Source organism: Staurois parvus, unplaced genomic scaffold (genome assembly GCF_062004578.1).
Source record: "Staurois parvus isolate SC_StPar_1 unplaced genomic scaffold, SC_StPar_1.0 ptg000572l, whole genome shotgun sequence".
Taxonomy (NCBI): domain Eukaryota; kingdom Metazoa; phylum Chordata; class Amphibia; order Anura; family Ranidae; genus Staurois; species Staurois parvus.
Genome location: NW_028318368.1, coordinates 7,316,717 through 7,343,132, shown reverse-complemented (window position 1 = coordinate 7,343,132; position 26,416 = coordinate 7,316,717). Strand labels below are relative to the sequence as shown.

At 41.0% G+C, this 26,416-nt stretch overlaps 1 protein-coding gene across 1 annotated transcript in view; it reads left to right on the top strand.

Moving 5' to 3' along the window:
* AP1AR (adaptor related protein complex 1 associated regulatory protein) overlaps positions 1-26,416 on the top strand; it is a 41,807-nt gene that overhangs the window by 11,601 nt on the left and 3,790 nt on the right. Inside the window, exons 4-8 of the mRNA XM_089691774.1 lie at positions 540-565; positions 4,427-4,523; positions 9,074-9,172; positions 15,709-15,764; positions 18,414-18,484. Coding sequence (XP_089547900.1) covers positions 540-565; positions 4,427-4,523; positions 9,074-9,172; positions 15,709-15,764; positions 18,414-18,484 — 349 coding nt within the window. The remainder of the gene's footprint in view (positions 1-539; positions 566-4,426; positions 4,524-9,073; positions 9,173-15,708; positions 15,765-18,413; positions 18,485-26,416) is intronic.

Sequence of the window (26,416 nt, the reverse complement as noted above, 5' to 3'; positions counted from 1 at the left end):
AATCCTGCTGTCCAAATATGCCGTCTGTACACATTCACTCCAACACTGGAGGTGTGTTACTGGCCAGATCACCAGGTGAAAACAGAGTAATAAAGGCTAATAAATGAAAACTTATGTAGCCACCACAGCTAAGGATTGGTAAGCTGCAACAGAATACATTTTTGGTTTTGGCTTTAATACCATTTTAAGCAGTCTGGGTTGCTATTGCGACACTACTACCTCAAACGTGTTTTGGTCAGTTCGGCACTGCTGCCCATGTTCTGGGTTTCACTATGCTGACTCCTTCTTCTTTCTAACCTTCACTTATAAATTAAAAGGCATTTTACCTTCTCTGTAGATATGAACTTGAGGATGGGGTCCATACATATGTGGATTAAAGTAGAAGGCAAAACCTTTTTTTTTTTTCTTTTTCTTTTTCTTTCCTTTTTGCACAGTATAGATGTCACTTTTATTATTACGCTTTATTTCCATCAGCTGATGTGATCTGATTTGACATTGTTAGAAAAATACAAGTCTTAATTTATTATTTTGTTTTACAGGGGGAAAGTCCAGGAAGTAGTCAGAGGTAAGAGATTATTCTTTTACAGTTTATTAAACCAAAATATAATGGCAATACATTATGTCGACTCTGGTCCTATCTAGTATTCCATGACTGCCATCAGCTCATGGTTTCCTAGATATCAGCCAGGGTACAGCTGTAATAATCAGTAGTGCATGAGGGCCCCTTCATACCTTATATTTTAACGCGCTGGTTCCCATTGAAATCAATGGAAGCACATGAAAATGCAAATCATCGTGGCTCATAGCATTTGCAGTAATTTGAGGCAAATAGGGAATGTTATAGCTTAATGAATTGAGCTTCTACTTAGTAAAAGAGTGTTCAAGAGGAGACCGAAAAATTTGAGGATATCTGATTTTTTTTTTTTTTTTTTTTCGTTAATGTCCATTAATGACCTCTTTAAAAGCTCTCAGTGGGTGTCCTTGACAAGAGTGCAGATGGTGTCTAATGCTCATGGTCATCCACAAGATAAGTAATACGCAGAATCTAATGATACGTAATGGGTACAAAAGGACACAGATGTTAACACGCTCTCATACTGTAACACATTGAGGTTTATCACATCTTCCTTTCCAAGTTATTTTTGTAAAGAAACAAACTCTAACGGTATGAACTTTAATTTATGGCTGTAATTACTAAAAGATCTAAAAAAAATTAACCTAAATTTTAAAACCTATGGCAAATGTAGACACATAAGTGGTTAAGCTCTTTGTTCAAGTAGAAGGAAAAACTGAACAGGCATGATGTCACAAAAGTGGCATCCATTACATTCTGCTTTGACTCAGCAGGGGATCTGTCCATGGACCCCTTGCTGTTTGAAACAGATGCTACCCATGTTGAAAAAGGCCTTAACTAAATTTGAACGCAAATAGACTTTGATAGCAACTTCTTTCCTTCCTCTGTTTCACAGCAGAGCTCAGACTGGGAGAGAGAGAGGGAGAGCAGTACAAGGAGCTAATTAGTTGTGCTGCAGTGCTTATGTGCTCACAAGGAACATGCTGATAGGCATGCCATTTACCTTTTAATTTTATCTTTAGCAGGTCAGTCTAGAGATACAGGTATCCTTATTGACCAGGTAGGATGGGCAGGAACAAACTAAAGTTTTAAGAGAGGGACCTTGCTTTCATCCACCTGTCCTTCATTGGTAGATTGCTTTAAATTTAGGAAAGCTATAGTACGACATCTATAAATGGAGGATGGGGGTGGATAAACATAGTTGGCACCCTCGATAAGTGCCTGTGACAGGTCCAGCACTTGTATTAACTGTGCAGCACCAGAAGATTACAACTGTGATGTTTTGGGGGTGCAGAAGAGTTCATTATGCAGGTGCTGGCTGTCCTAGTTGAAATCTGGACCATTTACATTAAAAGCACTGTCCCTTGTGCTGATTTTAGGTAAAATTGTTTTTTGTTTTTTTTTTGATTTGTATGAAAATTCAGCTGCTTATAAATTGGACTCTCTGAATACTGAATTAGTATGCATATTTCATGACAGGTGATTCCTGTTTATAATTTTTTTTTTCCTTTTTGTCACCAGTTTGGATCACCTAGGTTTCTTGACAGGTTTACGTTAAGGATGAAAAAGCAAATTTTTTAAAGGTCTAATTTAGACAAACTCGGATATCCACAAAGAAAAAAGCCAAAAAAACTTGCCTTTTTGGAGACCAAAATATTCTTTAAATGAGAAATGTTCAGTGTACTTTACTTTAAGGGCCCATTCACACTTCTCCATTTCTGTAATGCTGCGTTAACATGAGTTGCCTTATGCTTTAAAGCATGTTGCGTAAAACAGTCCAATAATTTTGAATGGCTTGCCAGTTCACAGGACAGGACCAAAAAATGGGCCTGCAGCATATTTCCAACAGTGCACATGCTATCTCAATGCACAGTAGTGCAAAGGTGTGTTTTTCAATCCTTAAAGCTTGCCCATACATCACTAAGATCCGTCGCTTTTATATGTTGATACTATCATGATGATGGAGTTCAGGTTGCAGAATTGGCTATTCTTAAGGTGCTCACTAAGAATAATCAAAACAATCCTGCCTCTCTCTCCACGCTAGCCTGAATTATTGATAGAGCTAAGTGTAAGAATACGTGCCTGCATGAATTCCCAGATAGGGTAGTGCACTTTACTCTTTTGTAATTTCAAATGTATAAAATGAAGCCTGGATGCTCAACAAGCTATGCTCGAGACCTGTAATCAGGTCTGGAGGACAGAGTGCTGCACAATAAGTGACAGAGGCTTTGGTGGGCCTTGGTGCTGGACAGATGGAAGGCCTTTGTGCTGATTGACCAAGATTCCAGTAGATCTGAGCATTGGGAACTTTGGGAGAGGTGTGTTGTGTGGCTGCTGACTGGCACTTTCCCTCTTGCTGGTTAGAGCTGTTCCAATGAACAATACCTATTCCTTCATTGTGGAATGTGTCTCCTGATTGGACAGTGCTATTGGCAATCAAATACCATTGGTGCACACATCACAAATAGTAGTTTTCTATTAACATTTTGTACAAACATATAATTTTTTTCTCGGTGCACTACAACATAATGTGCTAATAATAGCAATGTTGTGAAAATCAAAGTGGCTCTAAACGCTAAACATTTTTACCTTTTTAATGCATTCAGTGCATTAGCGTAAAAAAATGCTCTACTGCCTTTTCCTCTGTCCCTAAACACCTGACTCCTCTATTGATCCAGTGCTGTCCCGTCTCCAGCCCCACTCTGCTCTCTTCCTCTTCTGACAGGACACACTGAGAGCAGGGGGAATCATAGGCTCTTGCTGCTGTCAGTCAAATACTGTGAGGAGGAAGTCAAGGGCATGGCACACAGCCCAGCTCAGGAGCTTGTCTTCACAGGTGCCCCCTCAGTACATGGGTTGCTGAGGGGGCACTCGGAGTAGAGGAGGAGCTGAGAGCGCCAGCGGGGGACTTCAGAAGAGGAAGTAAGAACCACTCTGTGCAGTATCATGACACAGAGCAGGTTAGTATAACTTTTATTTTAATGAAAAAAAAAATATAGCTTAAGCATCCCTTTTAAATCCAGCCATAGATGTCGGTTGGTTAAGCAGGGACTGGCTGAGATTCATCATCAATCGTCTTCAGTACAACCAGCGTGTCTATAGCCTCCAGCAGTGATCATCTGTGCTGCCAGCACAACACAATAGCACTGTGGGAGGGATTCCCCATCAACACTCAAGTAATTTTCTTTCCTTCCACCTGTAATGGAAGGAAAGAAAACTGTGTAATCTATGGGCTGCATTTTTGTGGTCCTCCAAGCACGTTGAAGTCTCACTTGAGGCCCCCTATATTTAAGCTGACCACCATCGAACTAAGCTGTTGTAAACACCTACCGTGTAGGAACATCTTTGGTGTGTTAATGTGAGTGGTTGATGTCTTATCAATCTATAGCTTTCTCCCTTAGGCACAGTGGAGCAAGCAAAATATAATGAGACCCACTGATCTGCAGTAAGATGCCAACCACATTTTCCATTTTTATTACAGATGATTGATTGCTTGCCTTTATATTGCAGAGTATGTGAAAGCTATTTGTCTGGATAGCTGAAGATTAGCTGAACTGGAAGGAAATAACATTTTTTTCCATGACATCAAATTAAGTATTCTGAATTTGCTTTCCAACATATACTAGACAATTAAATGAAATCTGGTTGGTTGTCATATGCAGCATTTTTTTTTTCCTAGATTATATTTTTTTAGTCCATATAAAGACCAATGCTTTTATTGAAGGAAATTTGTCATAATATAAGTTCTTCGATATAGATCACTCTCTGCATACCGTTGAGTGTGGGATGTTACCAGATGGAATGTCTGGACAAGGCTCTAATGATTTAATTATTTCCTTCTTTACTTCACAGACCTTTAAGTGAGGAAGAAATATGTGATTTAAAGGAAAGACACTACGACTCTATTGTTGATCGACAGAAATCTGATGATGTCAGGTTACAGCATGAGGTAATGGAATATTTGCTTGCAGTATTTATCTTCTGATCTCAAAGGTTTGGGTTACTGCAAGGCTTCAGTTTTCCAGGATCAATGCAAAATGGCCCACATATCAATGTGTTTCCTGATACAGTAATCATTTACTGTTTTTGTTTTGCCAGCTATTCTGAATAGTCTCCTGTTATGTACTAGGTTTGTTTTTCCAGAAACATGGACCTCAAATTCTGTCGTAAAAGAAGTATTTTCACCTCCATGCCCCATTCCCCTAACTGCTGTTTAGAAATTGGGCAGTCAGAGCACATCTAACCCCGACCATATTTTATACAATTTTCTTATTCAATTTCCTTTTGATTTACATTCAGCTGTGCCGTGCGAGGGCCTGCCTGATTGCATACAAATTGGAAGTGTTTAGGTTTGACCTCATATTACCTCATATTATATAGTTTTGGTAAATCTAAAGGAAAAGTACAATAAAATTGTGTGGCCAACCTAAAGGATGTTTGCTAGAGGGGCTGTTAAAATGTTTGTGCCATTCTTTGTCAACAGTAAATTTTAAAATAAACCAGATCTGCCCTAAAAAGCTAACAACAACACTGAAGTGCAGATATCTTGTGGTTCCTACAAATACTTATCTATCTTAGTAATTAAGTTGATCCTTGTGCAGTTCCTTGAATCCTAAGCCCGGGCTGTCCATTGGGGCCTCAACTTTAAATAGAGATTGACCAATTCCTACCGGCTGTTGTGGTAAAACAGCCTCCAGGTGGAGAATTATTCTGCCTTGGTGCAGGCCCACACAGTGCTGCTGCTTCTGATGTCTTCAGACAGTGGAAAGCATAGGCGTAAGGCACAGAACCAATCAAAGAGGCTCTATTCCTTTGTGATCGCTGTGATGACCAATCACAGCAATCACAAATGTAAACAGTAGTTTGGTGGTTAGTGGCCCTTTAAAAGACAATGTAGTGGGATTTAAGTTGCCAGCGACCACCAGTGATGGAGGAGAGGGTATGAAAATGCCACTGCCCACCAGTGATTGTGGGATTGTTTTGGTGATGGTTTAACCCTTTTACTGCCACCAAAACACTTTGGGGGGTGTAAATCTGACAAGCTGATTGTCGGCTGCCAGATAAAAGCATGCTTTCTCACACCCCAGTAACTGCCGATCTGCGCTCCATTAGATTTGTTGGGAGGCCAGGTGAGACATCATGGGTCTTTTATACTTGAACTTGGCTTCAGCGAAAAGTCGGTAGGCTTTAAGGCCTTATGTCTGCACCAATGGATTTCACAGGAACATAAGAACCGTTTTGAAGATTAACACAGGTACTTGCAGTCCAGTCTTTTTTTTTTCTTCCTCATTACAGTTGTCCCATAATTTTTATTTGTTAATGTCCATTAGATATGTTTTTCATACAAAATCAGACATAAGATTATACCAATACGATACATTTTAAAATCCTCAATGTGTGTGTTGGTGGGGAAAAACATTTCAATGAATGATGATGTGTTAAATATGTTTGCTCTAACCTTATTATGCCTCACAGGAACATGTAGCTTCATTTATAGAGTTGCTAATGGTCATATTTCTGTGTTGAAGGGAGGAGATAGTATTTTCATGCCATTGGTGTCTGAATGGAGAACAATGTATTCTTATTTTTCTCTTAGTGCACTAAAAGCATGAAAAGAAGAATATGATTGGTTATTCCTTCAAGCAGTTTTATGCATTTGGTATGATACTTTAATGCATGGCGCATAATACCTTTTCTGGTAACCACTAATGTCATGGTGTTTGATGGGTATTTGTTGTAGCACTTCACAATCTTTTTCTAAACAATGAATAAAATGTACGTTTTTAATTAAAATGGTCTCTACAGAAGCTCAGTCTAGTTAAATGTAACAACAAAAATGCATGTAAATAATTTCATATGTAGGGCTGCCAGCTTCGTGGAGATACTGGGTTACTCTACTGCTTGTGTCTAGAGAAGAGGAGCTTTGTTCATGCAAAGAGCTTGAGCTCCACTTTAATCCTGGTCATGGTTGTCCCTGGAAAACAGAAAATTTCCTCAAATGCCAAGTCAATTTAGTTATTACAATATCCACCTCATTGCTATTACTATACTACAAAGTTATTCCTGCAGCCCACCAGTGTGCAGCATTTCTCTTTTGTCGTCTGGGAATGCTACCTACTCAAAATTTGTGAAATTTGCTTAATCAAAAAATATAGTAACATTATGCAGCTGCTGTTGTAAACTGTAAAGATGCACAAATGTGATTGTGGCCTTTGTGACTGGCAGTGGTTGGTGTACTGCAAGAATAGCTGATCCATAAGGCTTTGATGGATAAAAGAATAAACGTATTTGTATTTAAACTGTCTTTGTGGATTTTCTGGAGTACCGCTTTAATACAGGATCACTGAATACTATACCCAAGTTCTACTACTAGTATTTCTGTCCAAGGCTGAAAACCAGTGCTTGTAGCTGGGATGTGCAGTCCGTCAATACTTAAATGTGAAGCCGGCAACTCGGCGGACTTAAACATTGCAAATATTTATTCGTTATACAGGTACATCCAGTAAAACAATGCTAACGTGTTTCAGCTGCTATGGCCTTACTCATAGCATCATGACTAAGGCCATAGTGGCTGAAATGCATTAGCATTGTTTTAATGGATGTACCTGTGTAGCCAATAAAGATTTACAATGTTTGAGGCCAGCTTCAAATTCATCACCGTTTTAATATAACCCCTGTGCATTAAATATACAGCTCCTATCGCATGAAAAAACAAAAGGAAACATAAATAGGCCATTTGTGTGGCTACTTCCTTCTCAGCATATGATTACTGAGAACATCTTTAATTTAAAAAATAAATGTATGCTATTTAATACATAGTTAATGCAATAGGGACTTTCTTGGCGTTGCTATATGTGCTAATTTTTTTTTTTAGTATCAGAAATATATTGCATTAGATGGAAAGGAGTTGGGTGTTTTATGCTAATAAAATCCAACCTTAACTACTGAACAGTGTTTAGAACTGTTAGAACTACTGAACAGCGTTTAGAACTGTTAGAACTACTGAACAGCGGTAATGCAACAGCATGGAAGGGGACTTTAAACCAATGGAGCAAAGTAAACAAGTGCTGAAATGGAGCATCGACCACAAAATTCAGCTTTTTTTTTTTTTTTCTTTTAAATAAAGCAAAGACTATAGGAAATACCAATATTACTATTTCCACAGACCATCAGTACAGTCTTCAGATGTTCTCAAATAAGTTTGAAAAAAGCCCGATGTCCATTAAGTTCAGCCTTGCACATTTCCTGCAGCTTTTGCTCACAGGATGTAAAATTGCTTCGTTTCCACAAGGAAGTAATGCAGTTTAAAGGAAAAAAAAATCCAAGATAAATGTTCAATATACTTTTTATTTTATTTTTTGGCTTTTGGTTAGACTTTGGAAAGAACATGCTACAATGGTTTATTACAGCATTAAACCATTCCTACCAAGAAGCTGCTTGTTTCCATGCCCACATCTGCAGTTTTAAGTGTGTCTTTTGTGTTTCCATTTTGGTCTTAACTGATGTAATACAAATGGAAAATGAATAAAATGTGTGACCGCTCTAATGTGCACACTGGTTTTGTGTTCCAGTTTCTGGACTTTGGTAGCTTAAAGTGTTACTAAACATACAACAGTAAGATCAGTCTGTATATGCAGTAAAGCATGCTTGTTATACTCACTAAGCTAAGATGTTAATCCTTCACCTTGTGTAAAAAGGATGTTTGATCCTGTCTTCTCTCATCCTCTCCTTCTACTGTCCCATATCCATCTGCTGATAGAACAGATCCACATTGTGTAAAAAGGATGTTTTATCCTGTCTTCTCTCATCCTCTCCTTCTACTGTCCCAAATCCATCTGCTGATAGAACAGAGCCTTGGGGGCAAGCTGCACATGCTCAGTTTGGTGTGTATCACTAGAGTTTTTTTTGCTTTTTTTTTTCTTGGGAGAGTGCATGTGATCAGCACAGGGCCAATCAGTGCTGTCCAGACAGAGGGTCAGGGGGTTATGCAGCCTCATCAGGGGGGAATGAAAACTCCTCCTACAAGCTCTAACCAGTGCTCTGCTGGACACTGATAGAAGTCTCAAGACTGTTCTAACTGCTGATGAGAAAAGGTATTTAGAAGTTTATATTTACTAAAATAGTTGCATTTCCATGTTCTGTGTACTGTGGGAGACCAGATATAGTGAATGCAGGGGCCTGGGTTTAGTAACACTTCAAGTTTGTTGCTACTAGAACTCTAATCACATATACAGTTGCATTCGATTACTGGTGTTATCTGCATTGCATGGGGCATGGCTGATAGTGCCCTAGCTGCAGCTGGGCTAACTACTATATTGTTTTAGAAGTAGTCTGTTTTTATGTTCATTCATCATGTATGTATTCATTTGCTGTGATGTTTTTTTAATCATTACTTGCATGTTTTCTTTTCTTTTGTTTATATTCTTCTTTAGTTCTGAAAGTGATAGCAGCTAGATAGGTTCTTATTTTGTTAACCCTTATTGTTCTGTTCATGTGCAGTTAGCGTTACAAGAGAAGAAGTTAAAACTAGAAGAGGAGGCTTTATACACTGCACAGCGTGAAGCTGCCAGGGCAGCCAAGCAGAAAAAGATATTGGAGGTGAGGGGATGGGCGCCCCATTATTACAGCCAATCCTCATACATGTGCTGTTTGTTCTTTAATTTGTATTTTATGACCTGTAGGAAGAAAGCAGATTAAATATGATGTGTGTGTGTGTGTGTATCCATAACAAAGGTGTGAGGGTATCATAAGACTCACCACTGTATTTCGTCAAGTGCTCTTCATTCACCCAAAATCATATTTGAGCAAAGTAGTGCGCACACTTATTACTAGTGCCCTAAGACAACACAGGAATGTAAAGTTTCTTATGGCTTATGCCTGGTCCTATGGAACCTTTTGACATATAGGCCTGGTTTAGGCCACAGGGTGGGCTGATGACAGAATCTGTGTCCGCTCAGTTTCTGCAGAGCGGACACAGACAGAGTGCTGCTCAGTTCTATGGGCAGCTTGGGGAGTAAATGGGCTCCGCTATCCATTTTACATCCAAAAAACCTCCAATCCAATCTGCCTAAATGGAAGAGGATGGACCCCCTTCCTGGACTGGATCGACTCAGAGGTAGGTGGATATACAGTAAATGTACACAAGTTCTTTACACCGACCTCTCCATAGGAATGCATGGACCTTCTGATCAGGTCTGCCTGAAAAACTGACAGGTGGACCTGATCGGATTGCCCACGTGAAAGAGGCCTACGAATGTGAGTGCAATATACTGCAATTATTGAATAAACCTGTAATCGTGAAATAATCTTTTAGATGAAAATTTTAGGCTTAGGGGAACACCAATACTAATGCATTTGTTACTAGTAATGCACCTATAATCTGATATTGAATTTGGGGTGATGTCCTGATTTTCTTATAGGTTGTGATTCATTATAGACATTCTGTTTAACATCTGCATGTGACTATAGATTGATGTCTTAAATACCTTTTTGTTAATTTGTATGGTTAGATTCTGGGTGGTTCATACACCTTCTTAAGATAATCTGAGTTATTGTTATGAAGTATAGGCTTCAAAATATATATATATATGAGGCTACAAATGGTGCTCATCATTTAAATAGAACTTTCATATGTTCTATTTAAACGATGAACATTCAAGAATTTTCATATTCTCAAAGCTGAACCCTGGGCACAAAAACGTTAAATTAAACATATTCCTCAATGGCCACAGAGAATATGAATTAGTTTTGTGTTTGTCAAATGCTACTTGTAAAAGTAGCAGTGACATCACTGGGCTGTACATATTGTGCATAGAGTAGACAGGCTGTCTACATAAAGCTACAGGGGGCTGTTAAAAGACTGGTCACCCTACTCGGGGAGAGAGAATGGCAGTAACATGTATGTATTGCAGGGAAGCTCTACACAAAAGCAAAATGTAGTATTTCTTTCATGCAAGATTACTGCAAAGATCTGGGAGAAATACACAAATGACACCAAGACATATAGTTCTTGTATGTTAAAATATTTGGTTAACCTGATGTTCAGTTTCAAAAAGCAGTAAAAAAGCTTTAAAACAATCCTACACTGATCTCTGCAGTTACTGTAGATTTATTTATTCCCAAGTTCACAGCAGAAGCACTGATGTCATTAAAGTAATTTGTCCAGTTTGCCCTGTTTCCCCCTCCCATTAGTGACTTGGCAGCCTTCTAATCTCTAATGCGGATATTGAGTAGAAGCTCTGGAGGGGGAGAAAATAGTTAAGCTGAGGTACTAAATAGAACAGCTTGAACAAATACAGCATTTATGCAATGAACTCTACTTCCCATTAGTCTGCCCCATTGCCCTGTACAGCCTTGGGAAAGGAAAATCTGGGTTGCTCTAGGCAAAGCTTATACAAGGCCCAGGACTCACCCCCCCCAAGAGGGAGAGTTTCAGTATAGGAATTGGTGCTTGCAGGCAGCAAGGTACTATGGGATATGCAGTCCTTAGAAACTGGCGTGAGTGCTTGATTGCGCTAAAAGTGATATACAAGTATACAGTGAACCGTCATATATTGACGTATGGATAAGTGAATCAATAAATAAATAAAGAGTGACTTTGGTGTTTGGTAAATTAATGACATAAAATCAGCAAGATAAAGTCCAAAATTCATGTGATCCGTGTTCGTGAAATCCCTGATTGGAACTGGTAATATGATTGCACTCACCAGAAGCGCAAAAATAAAGATTATGTATATATATATTATCCCATTGTGGTCATCTGGGTACAGGTAAGGATGGTGGAATCATCTGGCACACAGTCAGCATACAAGGCAACTCCAGACCTCTCTCACAGGACCCTCTCAGCATCCAGGGACAGCTCCATGGTACTCTCACACCACTGGATAAAACAGCTCAGAAAAACAGGAATCTCTTTTTCTGCACAGGAGCCTGCATATTGCACCTGTGATCAGGGGTGCAATGTCAGGTTTCTGCACAGTCTCCCTCCTTTTTTGTGTCCGTACCTCTGTACAAGCTTTTGGTTAAAAAAGCTTGAGGAAGATTCCGTGGACTACGAGTGCACTGATCAGCGCACTCATTGTCCATTGAGAACTACAGATCTCTGAATGATGTGGTTGTGAGTCTGGAGCCCCACAGTCATAAGTCATGCCAATTTTAAATGTGACATCAGCTGTGGGGGAGAGGACCCCCCCGCCTACTGCCACAGGGGAGGGGGGTGAGCTTAGGGGTGAGAGTGTTCAGCCATTAGTGACATGTTGCATGTTACACCATAAATGAACACACTATAAGTGAACCTATTCTTTTAAGGAGGTTAAAACCGAAGAAATTCAAGGGTGGTGACAGACAACTTATTAGGAGTAATAAATATAGATGCAGTATACAGCAGATTGCTAGTCATCACTGGTTAAAAAAAAAAAAGGGGCTGCTATTGAGGTTCAGGGTAGGCTGCTGGTCACCAGTGGCAAAGATCAGGTCAGGGGGACTATGATGTTTGCATTGTATTGGACACAAAAATGGTTAAAGTTTGAAGGAAATTTAGAAATGTTTGTGTCCTATTCAATGCGAACATCATAGCCCCATAGGCTGCTGTAACATACCGACCCCAGGAGTCCCTTTGCAGGCTGTGAAATGTTGCATTGGTTGTTAGTGGCCTATATTGCATCCCTAATAATGGCTGTCTTTACCACTGCTGACCAGCAGCCTATACTGAACATTTAATTGCAGCCTTTTTTAAACCAGTTTTGGACAATCACCTATACTACACCTTATTATATAATCCCTACTTATAAGTTGCCTGTCGCAACAATTTCGTCTCCCAAGTTTTAACCTCCTTAACTCTGGAAGTCTGTGTTTGTCTATAGTGTGTACATACAGCTGCTGTGTCCCCATAGATTTACATGTGTTGCCTGCATGCAGCACCTGGCAGTTCCAGCCATAGAAGGCCCATTCATGGTGTACAGGCCTCAGCACCCATGTGAATGAACCTTTAGACTGGCAAATACAGTGTGTTTTCAGGTGCACTCAGCACGCATCCAGAATCCATTTAAAATGCTTCTGAGATCTTTCGGAGAAAAATCGTAAGTGCTTCTAATTTAATCCTAAACTCCTGCTGCTGCTTTTTGCTTTTCTATGAATTCATATCATAAACAAAAGCCTGTGCACACAGGCCCTCTCAGTGGCACACAATAAAAAAAGGCACATCCAGCTTATTGGGGTTGATTTACTAATGGAAAATAGGCTGTTCACTTTGCAAGATAATTCTCCCCAGAGTCTAGTGCATAAGGTAACGTTCTGCTGACTTACATCTGCCAATCATGTGCAAGCAAAAAAAAAATTTTTTTTTCTTTAATGTCACTTGTACATGATTGGGTATTTGCAAAGTGCAACTTCACCACATTCACTAAGCTTGAGGGAAAATCCCCTTGTGTAACTTCTCTTGTAAAGTGAATAGTCTATATCCCTTTAGTGAATCAACCCCATCCTTTAAAAGGCCCATCCAACTTGTGTCCTTTTGTAAAGAGAGCTTGGGATGATGGATGTACTGTTGCAATACCAGGTAAGTAGATTAGCCTTCATATATTCCAATATCTCATCTATTGTGATTAGAATAATAATGCTACAATGTGAACAGATTCACCTTACGTTGTCTTCTCATTGCAAGAACTTTTAAAAGTATGTAATTTTCTGTTAAAATGCATTATATAGTGTTAAAGGGTACAGAAACGTAAAGTGAAGTCCATACCACCTTCTATTAACCACTTCCTGTCCGGCCGTTGTATATAAACGCCCGGACGGTGGCAGTGCAGGGGCGGGTGGCCGTTTATAAACGGCCCCCCTGCTTGTGCGCACTCCCTGGGAGCGCGCAGCACTGCGATCCGGTGCCCGCTGTGTCCTCCGGACACAGTGGAACACTGATCGTTCTACGGGACCTCTGTGTGAGGTCCCGATCATGTGATCACTGATTGGCCAATCAGTGATGATATGAAGAGTAGTAAGCAAGATGTCACTTCTGACATCATTGCTTACTACGTGTGAAATCTGTGAATGATCACAGAGGTCACATGGTACAAGGCTATTCACAACAGCCTTGTACCATGTGACAAGCTGTGACCAATCACAGCTCACAGTATTATTCAATGGCTGCAAGAATGCAGCCAGAGAGGAGAAATGATTGCTTTTACATCCTTTATGTGTGTAAAAGCAATCGGTGTAAAAAAAGAAAAAAAAAATCTTCATCACCCCCCACAAGTAGTACAGTGTCACCATGGCGATACTGTACTGCTAAAAAAATAAAGTAAAAATTAAAAAAAAAAAAAGTTTAAAAATTAATATTTTGGGTTAGAAACTAATTTGGGTTATTTTTTTTTTTACTAAAAGTATAACTGAATACATTTTGGCCAAGATTTATGAAGAAAGATTTGCAAAATTTTATAGGAAAAATACTTTTTTCAAAATTTTTGGAAACTTTCATTTATATAGCAAAAAAAATAAATATCCCAGTGGTGAATAAATACCACCAAAAAAATAAAGCTTTATCTGTCTCAAAAAAATGCTGAAAAATTCATATGGGTGCAGTGTTGCATGACCGCGCAATTGTCATTCAAAGTGTGATAGCGCTGAAAGCTGAAAATTGGCCTGGACAGGAAGGGGGTAAAAGTGTCCGGACTTGAAGTGGTTAATTTTGAGGACTACAGAAGAGATCACTTGTTAATGGTCCACCTACCTGTTACATCCATCAGGAAAGATTTTACTCTTCCTGTTGGATTGTCATTTATTCCAGATTCTGGAAAATCTCATCAGTAAAGAGTTATTCAGAGATAGTCTATTGTTCAGTTTGTATAGAATGACTTTTATTTTTTACCTTATCAGTAGAATCATCATTTAGGATTGTAGAGAGACTTGCCCACAATCAAAAAAACACATGTCCTTCTGGAACAGGGAGAACTCTGGCAATTGCCAGGGATAAGAATGTGGACATCACCTTTTAATATTTTATCTCACAAAGTATGGAAGATGAAAAAGTATTTTTAACTGAGTTGCTTACACTTTGATGTATTATTTAATTTAAGGGATTTCTGTTACTCAGAAGATCAGAGACTAATTCATGAGTCATTTATTTTATTGATTGTCTCATTTGCTGACAGGCTCCTTACTGAGCTGAATGTGAAGAATTTCAAGTAAAATATTTAACATTTGAAAGGAAGTTAAGCATGGTGGTGAATTGATTAAAGGTAACAGTCAGTCTGTAAGAAACACATAATCAGGAAATGCTGCATCTCCACAAGACATTGTCAGTGTTGGCAATGATACACTCTCTTAAGATGTGAGGGAACTCAAGGCCAACAAAAGATGAAGATGTCTAATAGAAAACAGCTTTGGCTTGAGTGAGTTATTTCCATTTCAGTACCATCATTTGATAGCTAATCTGTGCTCAACAAATCTAAACATAAGGTACTATGGAGTACCACCTTAGAAGTTAAACATCTGTAAATTCATTGAAAGTGTTCCTATATTGCGCTTAAATAATACAGCACTAGAGCAACATCAATAAATAATTTCCACATCAGACATACGTTGTACATTCCATGAATTTCCATGTCATGGATGCCATTTGCGAATAAAGATCTCACAAAAGACATTTACTATATGGTTCTTCAATGCGTTATCAAAGATGGCTAACGTCATTCAGAAACACACAGGGTACATATAACCATCATGCACATAGGTCTCCATCCTTTACCTCCTCCTAATCTCCCTCTTGTCCATTTTGTGCCTATTTTGTAGTTGTGAATTCTCTCAGGACAGTCATTAATTTTTACTTAGTAATGCAACCTTGCTCACAAAAGCATTTCTATAGTATTGAGGTCCATGTAGAGAAAAAAAAAGTAGGATGTGAAAGAGCCTGCACTTCAGGAGGGCTTATACATACTAGGATAAACCAATGCCTAACGTTTCCTTCACTATCTTTTCCACCTTTCTGCCATTTCACAGTAACAGTGTGGAGAAGAGACAGTGGGGTGACAAAGTACTAACCAATTGAAAGGAAAATATTACATGCATCTTCTATTGTCCATTAAGTGAAGTTGCCCTTTTCATCTGCAGTTATTGTAATGCTTTAATTTTCTGTCCTGTAGCAACATCGACAGCAGTGGATAAAACAGAGAGCTCAGGCCATAAAGAATGGTGACAGGTACTTTTATTTTTTAAATACCCCTATTTAGTAATATATGTTTAAAATGTAAATATCAATGTACTGTCATTCACCACTTGGTATCTATGTGCAATATAAAACTGGATAATAATTGACTGCAGGACATTTTTATGATACCTGTGGGTCTGATGGGGGAAGGCATTAGCTTCACTTGTCTGTGACCACTGTAGTCCACAGCTAAACCTTAAAGCTAATCTGTTTCTGGGCATCTGACAGTTACATAAAGTGCTGTGAAGAGCACTTGGTAGCACATCGCCGTAGCAGGGAAGTTCTAATGTCCGTACAATGTCTTTTGGTGAAGGGGCCATGCTAGAGGCAGTTAGGCCTGATTCAGCATTGACCTGTCTTCCTCTTGTTACAGACCTCAAAAAAACAACCAATAAATAAATAAAAATAATAAAAAAATATATATATATATATATATATTACCCCTAATTATTTATTGCTAGTCAACAGTAGTGTACATCCTCCTCCACAAAAAAAATAATCTAGAATGCAGAATGTTCGTTGTATTGTGATTGCATTCTTATGAAAATAGCTGGCTGGGCAACAAAATCAATGTATTTGTCTTATTTTAATTGTTAAAGTGGTTCTAAAGCCCAAAACATTTTTTTCCTGCATTAACCGCCTCCCACCCGCCATATAAGGTAATGACGGGCGCAAGGTGGTTCTCTTGTTCTGGGAGGGCGTCATATGATGTCCTCCCACTGCGCGTGTGAGGTTCCGGGAGCGCGCAGCACGGCGATCGGTGGTCCAAGGGACACAGCGGATCACTGATCAATAGAAAGAGCCGAGGATGTCGACTCGGTCATGTGATCAGCTGTGTCCGATCACAGCTCATTGCATGTAAATAGAAAAATGCTGGTTATCGGCATTTTTCTCCTCACGAGCTGTCACGCTGACAGCTCGAGAGGAGAGGAGAGCCGGTAATCAACATTCCACAGAGAGGACATGTACACTGATCATCAGTGTAGCCCCAGCAGTGCCAGCTGTCAGTGCTCATCAATGCCACCTGCCAGTGCCCATCAATGCCACATATCAGTGCCTACCAGTGCACATCACATATCAGTGCCCATCTGAGCTGCCTTTCAGTGTCACCGGTCAGTGCCACCTATCAATGCCAGTCAGTGCTGCCTATCGGTGCCCATCAGTGCCGCCTAACAGTGCGAGTCAATGCCGCCTATCAGTGCCATATATGAGTGCTGTCTTTCAGTGCCACCTACTAGTGCCTCCTCATCAGTGTCCATCACTGCAGCCTTATTAGCGCACATCAGTGAAGGAGAAAAATCACTTATTTACAGAATTTTATAACAAAAACTAAGAAACATTTTTTTTTTCTCAAAATTTTCAATTGTTTTTGGTTTGTTTAGCAAAAAAATAAAAGGCCTTATCTGTCTCAAAAAAATTATAACAATTTCATATGGGTATAGTGTTGCATGACCGCGCAATTGTCATTCAAAGTGTGACAGCACTGAAAGCTGAAAACTGGCCTGGGCCATTTTATAGCTTTTTGCCTTCCCTTTGTGAATAGGAAGAGAGGGGAGAAGAGATACAGTGTGTGCATGGCTGTATCTTTTCTCCCTTCTCCTTCTCACAGGGGCTCCCATAGATTAACACAGCTTGGCAGCAAGCACACACCGTGAAGAAGTGGAGGAGCCAAGATCGCTCGTGGGGGGACTCGAGAAGAGGAGGATCAGGGCTGCTGTATGCAGGTGAGTATAACGTTTATTATTTTGATTTTTTTTTTATGACATTTAGTATCACTAAAATGCATGATACTGCTTTACCATGTGATCCAGTGCAGGCAAACGCACTGTGTTTGAGATCTCTTTTGGAGTGTTGTTAAAATGGTTCTAAAGGCTCAAGGTTTTTTTACCTTCATGCATTCTATACATGAAGGTAAAAAACCTTCTCTGTGCAGCATCCTCCCTAGCCCCCCTAATACTCACTTAAGCCCCCCTCTCGATCCAGTGATCTGCACTGGAGTCTCGGCCATCCCGGGACTCCCTCTCCTCATTGGCTGAGACAGAAGTGGGAGCCATTGTCTCCCACTGCTATTAATCACAGCCAGTGAGCCAATAGAGGAAGAGAGGGGGTGGGCTGAGCCACGGTTCCTTGTGTGAATAGACATGGAGCAGCGGGTGCCCCCATAGCAAGCTGCTTGCTGTGGTGGCATCTGGGAGGAAGGAGGGGGGAGGGCGGGGCCAGGAGCGCCTGTGGGGGACCAGAGAAGAGGAGGATCCGGGCTGCTCTGTGCAAAACCACTGCACACAGCAGGTGTAAAAAAAAAAAAAAGCCTTTAGAATCACTTTAAGAATATGCTGACACCTGCAGCAGATCGCACACCCAGTGTGGGAAAGGTGCACAGAAAGCAGGGTGTGAATGAGCCCTCATTGGAAGTCAGGTGGCATTGGAAGACAGCTAGGGAATTTTGTAGATTTTGCCCTTTTTTCCTCTTGCCTACTTCTTTTTGCTGTGGTTACCAAGATAACTTGCTTGAAGGCAATGTGGCATATTTGGAAAATTGCTGATTAGAAAGAAAAAAGAAAAACAAAACATAGATCATGTTCATAAGCTCAGCCTTCAAATCTACAGTCTGTTGATATATGTTTTTGCTTTTGTTTACAGCTCTGTACCAGAAGATTTTGAATCATATTTGCATAGCGTGAGATCTCAATATGAAGCTGTCAGAAATAGCAGTAAGTTTTGTAAAATCTTTGTTTTATAGAGAATTTACAGATACTAAAATGAGCACCTCTATTTATTGAAGGTGGCCTTTTAATTATGTTTTTTTTTAAATGGAAAAATGAATGTATGCTTTATGCAGTTTTAAACTCTGTGCTCATAAAACAAAAAAGAGAGAAACTACTTCAACTATAAAGTGCAGACATAAAGAGGTGCATATACCTGCAGCAGTCTCAAACTCCTGGCCAAATTTCTGGCTGTTTTGACAGGAAAAGCCTTCTTCCTCAATTTTTTGGCATGGTGTGACAGGACATTTTGTGGGCTGCTGCAGTTATGTGCAGGTGCTTGAACTTTATACATGTAGCAGTGGGTTTTGTTTTGTTTTGTTTTTTTTCACTTTAACAAACTAATGGTGAATCCAGGGTAAGGACAAACGAAGGAAAAAAAAAAAAGTTTACCTCGTCCTAATTACTAAACCACTGGGAAAAAAACAAATAGACTTTCTTGGTACCCCATGAGCAGTGACAATTTTACAAGGTAATATCTAGTTTTATTCCAATCATTATAAAAACATAAAAAGAAACCAACAGAGATGGGATTGTTAAGGTGCATACTACATAGACTCAAGATTATAAAGTAAATACTTTTTAGTGTACTTTAATAAACTATCTTGTCAAATTATTAAAATAAAGTATATTAATTTCATGATCACATATCATTTAATTAGTCTAGCAGTGAGATGTATATTCCCGACATGTTTTGCCTACTCCGGGCTTCTTCATGGGAAAGGATAATCTGCTATTGTTCTAAAAACATATCAAAATTGTACATTTTTAACAAAATATGGATTTATACATTTACAAGGTTATCACTAAAAGTACTTTATCCAAAACATCAGCTTACTTGCTTACCCTTAAAATTAGATATCGGTTTGAACTGAAAAAAGGAAGGAACATAGATATTCAAGTTGAAATCAAGACCCAGCCTTCCATGTGATCAGAGGATATACAGTACAAGGACTAAACTGCAACAGACATATACACTCACTGGTCACTTTATTAGTTGCACTTGTTCAATTGCTTGGTAACACAAATTACTAATCAGCCAATCACATGACAGCAACTCAATGAATGCATTTAGGCATCTAGACGTGGTGCTGACGACTTGCTGAAGTCCAAACCAAGCATCAGAATGGAGAAGAAAGGGTATTTAAATGACTTTGAATGTGGCATGGTTGTTGGTTCCCATACGGGCTGGCCTGAGCAACTGCTGATCTACTGGGATTGTCACGCACAACCATCTCTAGGGTTTACAGAGAATGGTCCGAAAAAGAGAAAATATCCAATGAGCGGCAGTTGTGTGCACGTAAATGCCTGGTTGATGCCAGAGGAGAATGGGCAGACTGGTTAGAGATGACAGAAAGGCAACAGTAACTCAAATACCCACTTGTTACAATCAAGGTATGCAGAATACCATCTCTGAACGTACAACACATCGAACCTTGAAGCAGATGGGCCACAGCAGCAGAAGACCACACCAGGTGCCTCTCCTGTCGCCTAAGGAAACGGAGGCTACAATTCGCACAGGCTCACCAAAATTGGACGATAGAACACTGGAAAAACGTTGCCTGGTCTGATAAGTCTCGATTTCAGCTGCGACATTCAGATGGTAGGGTCAAAATTTGGTGTAAACAACATGAAAGCATGGATCCATCCTGCTTTGTATCAACAGTTAAGGCTGGCGGTGGTGGTGTAATGGTGTGGAGGATATTTTCTTGGCACACTTTGGGCCCCTTTGTACCAACTGAGCATCTTTTAAATGCCATGGGCTACCTGAATATTGTTGCTGACCATGTTTGTCCCTTTATGACTACAGTGTCCCCATCTTTTGATGGCTACTTCCAGCAGAATAATGCACCATGTCACAAAGCTCAAATCATCTCAAACTGGTTTGCTGAACATGACAATGAGTTCACTGTACTGCAGTGGTCTCCATAGTCACCAGATCTCAATCAAATTGAGATTATTATGGTGGAATAGGAGATTCACATCATGGATGTGCAGCCGACAAATCTGCAACAACTGTGATGCTATCATGTCAATATGGACCAAAATCTCTGAAGAACGTTTCCAGCACCTTGTTGAATCTATGCCACGAACAATTAAGGCACTTCTGAAGGCAAAAGGTCTAACCCGGTACTAGCAAGGTGTACCTAATAAAGTGGCCAGTGAGTGTATAAGGAACAGTGTGTAAATGTATTTTTTTTATATGGGAAAATCCTCACTACTGTATTGATCATCTCCAACGATTACGTACAAGAAATATTGCAGGATAAGACCACGCAGGGGCGTCAAAATAGTATAGATGTCAAAATTACTTATCCAGACACTAAGCGTAAAATAGAAATACTGTTAGGACCCTTTAGTAGCTAAGCAGTCCAAATGCCACACAGCTGCATTTATATAAATAAAATACATGCTTAATACACAAGATCATCATGGCCATGTAGAAGATACAGTTGTGTCCAAAATTATTCAACCCCCAATGCTGTAAAGGGGTTTAGGGACTATAGTGTACATTTGGAATTGTATTCAGAATCAAATCCTACAAGGACGTTGTAACTACCCAAATGCAACTAAAATGACATCAATTGTTTATGTAATACAGTAGTAAATGGTTCTTATGTGGTTTCTTCATTGCCACAATTATTCAACCCCTTAAAGACTACCACTCTGAAGAACAGAGGTTCATACAGGTGCTTTCCATCAGGTATTGAAAACACCTGTGGATGTCACCGAGCAGCAATCAAGCATAATAAGCACCAATTAGGCAGCTTTAAAATGACTGTGATACTCAGCTCCTTCTAGACATTTACTGGTGTGGTTACAAACATGGTGAAGGCAAGAGAATGGTCCAGGAAGACAAGAGAAGAGGTGATTTCTCTTCACAGGAAGGGCAATGGCTATAAGAAGATTGCAAAGATGTTAAACATACCAAGAGACACCTTAGGAAGCATCATTCGCAAATTCAAGGCAAAGGGCACTGTTGAAACGCTACCTGGTCGTGGCAGAAAGAAGATGCTGACTTCGACTGCTGTGCGCTACCTGAAGCGTAGAGTGGAGAGAAGTCCCCGTGTGACTGCTGAGGAACTGAGAAAAGATTTGTCAGATGTGGGTACAGAAGTTTCAGCCCAGACAATAAGACGCACACTGCGTAATGAAGGCCTCCGTGCCAGAACTCCCAGGCGTACCCCCTTGCTGTCTCCAAAGAATAAGAAGAGTCGACTGCAGTATGCCAAAAGCCATGTGGACAAACCACAAAAGTTGTGGGATAGTGTTCTGTGGACTGATGAAACAAAATTAGAACTGTTTGGGCCCATGGATCAACGCTATGTTTGGAGGAGGAAGAACAAGGCCTATGATGAAAAGAACACCTTGCCTACTGTGAAGCATGGTGGAGGGTCAATCATGCTTTGGGGCTGTTTTGCTTCTGCAGGTACAGGGAAGCTTCAGCGTGTGCAAGGTACCATGAATTCTCTTCAGTACCAGGAGATATTGGATGGAAACGTGATGCAGTCCGTCACACACCTGAGGCTTGGGAGACGTTGGACCTTTCAACAGGACAATGATCCCAAGCATACCTCCAAGTCCACTAGAGCATGGTTGCAGAGGAAAGGCTGGAACATTTTGGAGTGGCCATCGCAGTCACCAGACTTAAATCCGATTGAGAACCTCTGGTGGGACTTAAAGAAAGCAGTTGCAGTGCGCAAGCCTAAGAATGTGACTGAACTGGAGGCCTTTGCCCATGAAGAATGGGCGAAGATACCCGTAGATCGCTGCAAGACACTTGTGTCAAGCTATGCTTCACGTTTAAAAGCTGTTATAACTGTAAAAGGATGCTGTACTAAGTACTAAGATTGAATGTCACTTGGGGGTTGAATAAAACTGATAATGCTGTGAGCACAGAAAAGACATTTGTGGTTATTTCATTATAACTGTTATGTTATATTTGTCTGACCTACAAGTGCCTCTTTAATGTAAATGTAAGCAAGATGACTGAATGATCAAAAGCAATGTCAAACTGGCCAAAACACTCAATTTCAGTGGGGGTTGAATAATTTTGGACACAACTGTATATAGTGCAGCTCTATGTAAAGTCAATTCAAAACATGTCAACAGCCAAAAGTTACCGCTGTATTACAACATGATTGTAGCATATATGGAATTAAGGAATCAATATAACAGTTGGTACAGCATCAGTCATTGTATTTACCACTAGCTGTGTCTGGTCTGCAAACAAGTCACCCACGTGGATCCAGCAAGTTGGTGGCTGCACATGTCGGCCTTCTATACCCCTCACCCGGCCGGCGTCTGACATCTCCGGCCGGGTGCTGACGCCCAGCGTGTCACTGCGCATGCAGGAAATCCCACCAAAGTCTCTAGCTGGTAAGACTAAGTGAATATCAGTGTACAAAAGCAACAAGGTGCCGATAAAACAGCACCACCCTAGGATGTAGGAAGAAGGCTGCTCACATCCTAAAACATTCCAGAACAGCACCACCAAAAGGATACTTGCTAAGTGGCACACAATTTCACTTTGCAAACAAATACAATAGGAGATCAATTCAAACGACAAATATAATGCTCAGTAGTTGGCAAAGTTGGATCACTAGGGAAGAATAACCTAGGGAACACAAAGACAGATAACACGATAAAATTGGCATAGCTAGAATTAAACATTATAAAAATATACATCAAAGTTTAAAAAATTTATAGTATGACCCCTCAGAATCTGGAGAATGTTTCCCTACAGCAAAGATTGTCTATACATACTGATCATATGAGCAGACATAGCACAGTCACAATACAGAGAAAAAAATTCTGTAAAATTATGTTGTCCTCTACACAATTTGCAGTACAAACCGCTTCTTCAGGAGGCGGAGGGGAAACGCATTTAATTCTAAATGAAGAAAGAAGAACAAAACAAAATAAACATTGTTTATAGTCAGTAATATACATTGTGTAATAAAGTAAACTCCAGAATGAACGCCATGGCTTACCCACAGCAGACCATTCAGGTCTGAGCCTCCCCAAAGACAGACTCTGGACTGCCTAGAGCAGCCTCAAGCATACCCATGTAGACTACAGCTGACCACTTTCAGGGAAGCACAGGAGTCAAGCATTTGGAAAAGCACAGGCATGTTGGGCTCAGAGGTGCCAGGAGTTTAATGGCCAGTTCACACTACAAAAACACACTCCAGATTCATTTTGGATACGTTTTTGCTTACAGTTCAGACCACCTGCAGTTCTGGTGCAGTTTTGATGCAGTTTGCTATGTTCCATTATGGTTCTGTGCAGAAAAAATTCTTTTGCACTGGAAACTGACTGGAAGTGACTGCACTGGTGTGATCTACGGCCATTGGAATACATGGAAAACACTCTGCATGCATTTTTGATGCAGACAAAAACCACACTGGACTGCATCTAGTGTCAACTAGCCCTAAGGGTATCTAGAAGCACTGAGGTGTTAAAATTACAGAAAGGCAGTAGTGTAGACATTTCTTGCAGCACAAGAATGTTGGACTGACCTGAAAGTATAAGTGCAAGGGTATCTAAAAAGCACAAAGGTGTTGGAAATAGAGAGAGGCAGTCATGTAGAAGTCTCTTGCAGCACTTGGATGCAAAGAACACAGACGGGAGGGTCTCTTGCAGCACTGGGGTGACACCAGTACACCGGGGTGAGGGTGTCTGGGTGTACTGGGGTGTTGGGAACACACAAATATGATTGAGACTTACGGAGAGTACTGGGCTGTTGGCAGCACATGAACACAGGTGGTAGAGTCTCTGGGAGTACTTGCTGTGCACAGGGAACACACGAGTGCTGGACGCAGCTGGAGTACACAGGAAACACACTTGAGCAGGAATGCTGGATGCAACTGTGGTGCACAGGGAATACGCTGGAACAGGAATGATAATGTGGCTGTAGTGCAGAGGGAACACAATGAAGCAGGGATGCTGGAGTGATCAGGAAACACAATGGAGCAGGAATGCTGGAGTGAGCGGGGAACACAGTGGAGAAGGAATGCTGGAGTGAGCGGGGAACGCAATGGAGCAGGAATGCTGGAATGAGGGGGTAACAAAATGGAGCAGGAATGCTGGAGTGAGCGGGGAACACAATGGAGCAGGAATGCTAGGGTGAGTGGGGAACACAATGGAGCAGGAATGCTGGAGTGAGTGGGCAACACAATGGAGCAGGAGTGCTGGATTGAGTGGGGAACACAATGGAGAAGGAATGCTGGAGTGAGCAGGGAACACAATGGAGCAGGAGTGCTGGAGTGAGCGGGGAACACAATAGAGCAGGAATGCTGGAGTGACCGGGGAACACAATGGAGCAGGAATGCTGGAGTGAGGGGGGAACACAATGGAGCAGGAATGTTGGTGGGAGCGGGAAACACAATGGAGCAGGAATGCTGGAGTGAGCGGGGAACACAATGGAGCAGGAATGTTGGTGTGAGCGGGGAACACAATGGAGCAGGAATGTTGGTGTTAGCGGGGAACACAATGGAGCAGGAATGTTGGTGTGAGCGGGGAACACAATGGAGCAGGAATGCTGGAGTGAGCGGGGAACACAATGGAGCAGGAATGCTGGAGTGAGCAGGGAACACAATGGAGCTGGAGTGAGCAGGGAACACAATGGAGCGGGAATGCTGGAGTGAGCGGGGAACACAATGGAGCGGGAATGCTGGAGTGAGCGGGGAACACAATGGAGCGGGAATGTTGGTGTGAGCGGGGAACACAATGGAGCGGGAATGCTGGAGTGAGCGGGGAACACAATGGAGCAGGAATGCTGGAGTGAGCGGGGAACACAATGGAGCAGGAATGCTGGACTGAGCGGGGAACACAATGGAGCAGGAATGCTGGAGTGAGCAGGGAACACAATGGAGCAGGAATGCTGGAGTGAGGGGGGAACACAATGGAGCAGGAATGTTGGTGTGAGCGGGGAACACAATGGAGCAGGAATGCTGGAGTGAGCGGGGAACACAATGGAGCAGAAATGCTGGAGTGAGCGGGGAACACAATGGAGCAGGAATGTTGGTGTTAGCGGGGAACACAATGGAGCAGGAATGTTGGTGTGAGCGGGGAACACAATGGAGCTGGAATGCTGGAGTGAGCAGGGAACACAATGGAGCAGAAATGCTGGGTGCACAAAGAACACAATGGAGTAGGAATGCTGGCTACGGCTTTAGTGCATAGGGAACACACTGGAACAAGAATGCTGGATGCAGTTGGGGTGCACATTGAACACACTGAAGTAGGAATACTGGAGTACACCGGGCAGGAGCATTGGGATACACAAGTATGCAGGTCTTTTAGAGGTGCAAGGATCTCTGGAAGCCCACAAAGCAAGGAATTTTCTTAAAAAAAAACCGGGGATTTCTAGGAATACTTTGGTACAAAGAACACTTGGGATCGAAAGTGATACTCACAGGAACTGTGACTAGGAACACTAGTTGCTACTCAGTTGAGGATTTGACACAGATCTTGGCATAAATGGAGAGGCAGATTGCCAGGCAGTGAGTGGACTGGCTATGTAGCTAAATATATCAAACAGCAGGTGAGAGACAGTCACATCCACAGCCTCCAATCCCATGGAGGAGCCAGGTGGGACAGCTTTGCATGTCTGTGGAACTACAAGTAACAGAACTGTCTTTCATGTCCTTGGACACGATCAGATCATGATCATGACAGATCAGCTTTGCAGTTAATCTCTGACAGCTGAAGGAATATTTGGAGTTCTGAATAGCTGGTTTTCTAGTAGAGATCATGTGACCAAGTGCCTTGGCCTTCAGACATGTAAACTGAAGGGAATAGGAAGTAGAATATTCTTCAAAAATTATGATTCTATATTCATTACAGCCAGAATGTTAGCAGTGCTTTGTGTCAACG